This window comes from Muscardinus avellanarius (assembly GCF_963383645.1).
Source record: "Muscardinus avellanarius genome assembly, chromosome: 17".
NCBI classification, from domain to species: domain Eukaryota; kingdom Metazoa; phylum Chordata; class Mammalia; order Rodentia; family Gliridae; genus Muscardinus; species Muscardinus avellanarius.
Genome location: NC_137803.1, coordinates 16,026,626 through 16,032,606, shown reverse-complemented (window position 1 = coordinate 16,032,606; position 5,981 = coordinate 16,026,626). Strand labels below are relative to the sequence as shown.

Sequence of the window (5,981 nt, the reverse complement as noted above, 5' to 3'; positions counted from 1 at the left end):
AAAATTAAAAAAATAAAAAAATATGGCTGGAAGTGTAGCTTGAAGGTAGAATGTCCCTGGGTTCCATCCCCAGTGGTGGAGAAAGAAAAAAAAAAAAAAAAAAAAAAGAGGTTCTGCCATTTGATATCTATGTAGCAGATTCAGTAAACAAGGTAAGTGTTTAGAATTTAACTTCTGCTCCTTGAGTAAGTGTTTAGAATTTAACTTGTGCTCCTTGGCCAACCTAAAGTGACAAGACAGTAGGATGATATCACCCCGGGATGCTAGAGCTGAGTAATGGTACGTTTGCAGCATTTGACATCAAATCCCCATATTTGAAAGGACGATAACACTTGCCTCATTCCTGATATTAAAAAAAAATCAAAGCACCTGTATTTCTAGCCTTTCTTGCTTTTGAGTCACCACGAGTTAGCCTGCGCGTGTTCCGTTCTAGGTCTTTCTCAGGTTTGGGAAGCAGGTGTGCAAAAGAGGAATGGCCCTTGGGCTGCTCAGCCGGCGGTGGCGGGGCCTTTGGCCTGCGGGTTACTGTCCGGACTACTGTCGATGTTCATTTCGAGGTTTTGCTTTGCTTTTCAGAACTGGAAGTCGACTGTGCTATTCAGCTCAGAAGAATTGGAGACAAACTGAATTCTTGCTGGTCTGCAGCAGAGATCGCGGCGGTGCTGGCGGAGATGCCCGGGAAGAAGGCTCGCAAAAACGCGGAGCCGCCGCCGAGCCCTGAGCGGGCGCGGCCAGCAGGTACCTGGCCATCTCGGGGAGGACCCGGCCAGGGTTAGGGACAGACTGCGCGAGGGGGCGGGCTGGGGGGTCCAGCCAGGCGGGCCTTAGGGAGGCCTCTAGCAAGTAGCAAGGCCCTCCCAGGACCGTGGGCGGGAGCCGGGCTTGGACTTGACAGGCAGCTGCTTTTGAGATCCGCCAGAGTGCTGATTATCCCCCCTCCCCGCCCCCACCGGCTCTTCTCCGGGGACCTGGGGAGAAAAAGTTCAAGGAAGTCATGCCTTGCAGGTCTCAGAGCCTCCCGGAGGTGACGGTCCACCGGAGTCCATCTGCTAGGGCCCCATGTCAGTTCCCACTGCCCCCAGCCAGGCAGCTAAGATGTACTGTTGGAGCTTGACTATCACTGCTGATTGGAGGCCCTGCCTGGACTCCGGAGTTGAGGCTCTGAATGAGGTCTTCCTGCTTAGTTAACATGACAACAGCCCTTAACAGCGAAACCCACAGGGGCCTTCCTTGTTTTTTCTCCTATTCCTACCCCACCCCCACTCCATCCTCTCCCTTTTTTGTAAAGCGGGCAATTACCTACCAAGGGGTTGTAACCCGAGGCACAATGGCTCTGGGCTGGGAATCCCTGTGGCTCCTACTGCATTACATCAGACATTACGATAAGGCCCCCTTTTCCTTATTTTAATTTTAAAGGCCTGTGGTCCTTGCAGAGAAAGTGGTCCATTGCAAATGTGACCTGGCTAAGTTGGCACCAGGCAGCTTTCTCTGGTCCTTGCTCTGGAGGAAGAAAAGCTTTGTTTACATTTTTGGGGTATTTTAAGATTCTGACTATGTTTCTGAAAGATGTAACCTGTTGTAGCTCTTTCTGGACTGACTTCTAGTTTCTTTCAAGAAGGAAAAAATCTCCCTTAAAAGCATGGTGGCCCACGCTTGTAATCCCAGCATTCAGAAAGCTGAGACAGGAGGATTGTGATTTGCAGACAGCTTCAGCTACTTAGTGAGGCCCTCTGCAACTTAGTGAGACCCTGTTTCAAAATAAAGAATAAAGAATAGGGCAAGGGGTACAACTCAGAGGTCGAATGTCCCTGTCTTTCATCCCCAGACCTGCAAAAAAAAAAAAAAAAAAAAAAAAGTAAACCGGGCGTGGTGGCACATGCTTCATGCTTGTAATCCTTGGGAGGCTGAGACCCTGTTTCCAAATAAAATATAAAAATAGGTATAGGAGTGTAGTGGGAGGTAGCAATCCCCTGGGTTCCATCCCCAGTACAAAAAAAAAAAAAAAAATTTAGTATACTGGGCATGGTGGAATCCCAGTACTTGGAAGGCTGAGACAGGAGAATCGCAGGTTCCTGGCCAGCCTCTAAAACTTAGTGAGACCCTGCTTCAAAATAAGAAATAAAATAGGGCTGGATATAGCTTGGAGGTAGAATGTCCCTGGGTTCAATACCCAGTATCACCACCAAAAAAAAAAAAAAAAAAAAAAAGATATTAGTATATATTTGTAGGTGTGTAACTGCAAATAAAATATCATGGAGACAACTGAGAGCTATTCCCCTTCCCTTTTTTGGTGAGAAAGATAACTTTTCCTGGTAAAATTCACAGATTTCAAAATTATAATGGAATTTTTTTATATACCATAAGTTGAACCAGGTGTGGTGATGCATGCTTATAATTTCAGTACTTTTTCTCTTTCTTTCTTCCTTTCTTTCTTTCTTTCTTTCTTTCTTTCTTTCTTTCTTTCTTTCTTTCTTTCTTTCTTTCTTTCTTTCTTTCTTTCTTTGTGGTACTGAGGGTGGAACCCAGGGGCTTTCTACCTCTGCGCTATACTCCCAGACCTATTTTATACTTTATTTGGAAACAGGGTCTCACTAAGTTGCTGAAAGCCTCACTAAGTAACTGAGGCTGGGTTTGAACCTGTGTGTCTTCCTGTCTCAGCCTCCCAAGCACTGGGATTACAAGCGTGCACCACCAATGCCCAGCTTAATTTCAGTACTTGAGAGGCTGAGACAGGGGGATTGCAGGTTTGAACTAGCTTCAGCAACTTAGCAAGGTCCTGTTTCAAAATAAAAAAAAAAAAAAGGTCTGGGGGTATAGCTTGGAGGTAGAATACCCTTGGGTTCAATATATCCCACTTACTGGGAAAAAATTATTATTATTTTTTTTTAGTATGTGTGTATGTGTGTGATACAGGGGATTAAGCTCAGAGACATTCTACCTTTGAGCTACATCCCCAGCCCAATTTTTAAATTTCTTATTTGGAAACAGGAGCTTGCTGGATTGACAGTCTCACTACTTGCTAAGGCTGCAATCCTCTTCTCTCAGCCTCCCAAGAACTGGAATTACATACACACAAAAAAGAAAATAGTACAAGTGTTTTTTTTTTTTTTTTTTTTGGTGGTACTGGGGGTGGAACCCAGAGGCTTTCTACCTCCTGGCTATACTCCGAGACCTTTTTTTATATTTTATTTGGAAACAGGGTCTCACTAGGTTGCTGAGAGCCTCACTAAGTAGCTGAGGCTGGCTTCGAACCCGTGTAATCCTCCTGTCTCATCCTCCCAAGCGCGGGGATTACAAGCGTGCGCCACCACGCCCGGCTAGTACAAGTGTTTAGAATTTGATTTTTGTTCTTTGCTTGACCTTAAATGAGAGAAAAGGATGACGTTACTCGAGTCAGGTGAGAACTGACAAAAACAACTGTTCGTGGTATTTGATACATGGAATTTCTATATTTGAAGAGAATACTTGTCTCATCAGGGTTTTTTTCTTTTCCTTCCCTTGTGCTGGCGATTTATTATATCTCTGAATAGGAATTGCAAAAGATTTTGCAACTGGGTGTGGTGGCGTAAGCTTGAAATCCCAGTACTTGGGAGGCTGAGACAGGATCCCAGGTTCCCAGCCAGCCTAGCTACTTAGCGAGGTCCTCCGCAACTTTGTGAGCTGCTGTTTCAAAAATAAAGAATTAAAAATATGGTGGGGTGTGTAGCTCAGAGATAGAATGCCCCTGGGTTCAATCCCCAGTACTAGGGAAAAAATAACACAAAAGTTTTGATAGTCTGGCGTGGCGGCGCATGCTTGTAACCTCAGCATTTGGGAGGCTGAGACAGGAAGATTACAGGTTACAGACAGCCTCAGCTACTTAGTGAGATCCTATTTCAAAATGAATAAAAATTAGGGCTGGGGGTGTAGCTCGGAGGTAGAATACCCCTGGGTCCCATCTCCAGCACTGCAAAATAAATAAATAAATAAATAAATAAATAAATAAATAAATAAATAAATAAATGGTTTTGATTATCTCTTATTTATTAAAATGTAGGGGTTTAAGGCAGGTGTGGTGTACACCTGTGATTCTAGTACTTTGTGGGGGTTGAGACTGAAGGATTGTAAGTTCGAGGACAGCCTTGGCAAGTAATGAGACTTTCATTAACCTAGTGAGACTATTTCAAACTAGAAATAAAATGGGTTGGATATGTAGCTCAGAAGTAGAATGCCTGTGAGTTCAACCCCCAGCGCCACAAAAAAAAAAAAAAAAAGGAGAAGAAAAAGAAGAAATGTAGGGGGTTAAGCCAGATGTGATGGTAATTCTATTACTTGGAAGGCTGGACAGAAGGATGACAGATTGTAGCTTAGAGGCATTCTCATTGAGTTATATCCCCAACCCTTTTTTATTTTTTGAGACAGGTTCTTGCTATGTTACCCAGGTCCTGAGTTTGTGAGTCTCCTGCCTCTGCCTCCAGAGTGGCTGGGTAGGATATATTTTTAATTTTATATTTGTTTTATTATTTATTTTTGTTTACTTATTTTGGTACTGGAGGTTGAACCCAGAGGCATTCTACCTGTGAACTGTACTCCCAGCCCTATTTTATTTTATTTTATTTTATTTATTTATTTATTTTTTGGTGGTACTGGGGTTCCTGGAAACCCTTCTATCTCTGGGTTACACTCCCAGACCTATTTTATATTTTATTTGGAAACAGGGTCTCTTAAACCAGCTGAGACTGGCTTTGAACCAGTGCGATCCTCCTGTCTCTGCCTCCCAAGTGCAGGGATTACAAGCGTGCGCCACCATGCCCGGCTTTTATTTTATTTTTTATATTTTTTGCAGTACTATGGATTGAACCCAGGTACTTTCTACCTCTGAGCTACACCTCCAGTCCGATATTTTTATTCTGTGTCTTGAAACGGGGTCTCACTGAGTTACAAAGGGCCTCACTAAATACCTGAGGTTGGCCACAAATCTATGATCCTCCTATCTTGGCCTCCCAAGTACTGGGATTACAAGCATGCGCCACCACACCCGTCTTCTATTTTATTTTTTTAATTTTGAAACAAGGATCTCACTAAGTTGCTGAGGCTGGCTTTGAATCTGTGATCCTCCTGTCTCAGCCTCCCAAAGAACAGGGATTACAGGCGTGCACCACCATGCCCAGCTAAGATGTGCTTTTTAAAAAGATTTCCAAGTATATCTGTGGATTCCTACCGACATTACTTTTTGTTCGTGAGTTAGAAGCATGTATGTTCTAAGTCGTTTTTCTCATGTAAGGAACACGAGTGTATGTAGAGCTAAATTTGAAGAACTGATTCTGGGGCTGCTCCACTGCTGGCGTAGGATGGATGTGTTCATTCTCACCTGTTTACAGCTACTACGCTTGTCTGTGTTAACTCTGATGTTTTGCTTTCCTTTCTAGATGTGGAACTTGAGTGTGCCGCCCAGATCAGGAGAATTGGAGACAAATTGAATTTCCGCCAGAAACTCCTGAATTTGATTTCCAAACTCTTCAGTTTGATAACCTGAGTGCCTCGGGAGCTTTTACATGAAGGGGCTTCTTTCAAAGAATTATCCCCAGCAGGTGCGATTTCGTCAGAGAAGACACCTGATGGCCGAGGGATGTGCACTCCTGTATAGATGCCTTTGGAAAGGGCAGATGAAATAAGTCCCAAAATGAGTGTCTCTAGGAAGTTTTCTGGAAATCGTTCTTAGGGACATGAGGACATTGTAAAACCTCTTTTGTTTATCTTAGAACTAGAATGAAGAGTCTTGAAAGGAAGAAGTCATCTTTAATGCTTTCTTATTTTGCTTAGGGAATTGTCCTAGTATTCTAGCTGAAGGTTGCTGTCCAGGCGAGGGTCAGAAGAGTTGACAAATGAATACACCGGGCGGGAGGGAGTTGGTTTTTGCCTTTGGTGACAACTCTAGAACAATTTGGTTTGCATGTGTAATCTTGGTCAGAGGAACAACTTCGTGTTGGTAAAACTGTCAC

General features: G+C 43.7%; 1 protein-coding gene across 1 annotated transcript; it reads left to right on the top strand.

The window, feature by feature from the left end:
• Positions 1–671: 671 nt before the first annotated feature.
• Positions 672–5,515, top strand: PMAIP1 (phorbol-12-myristate-13-acetate-induced protein 1; the record flags this gene model as incomplete). Its single annotated transcript, XM_080714430.1, has 2 exons — positions 672–738; positions 5,409–5,515. The coding sequence occupies 2 exons, from the start codon at positions 672–674 to the stop codon at positions 5,513–5,515; spliced, it is 174 nt and encodes a 57-aa protein (XP_080570556.1).
• Positions 5,516–5,981: the final 466 nt, after the last annotated feature.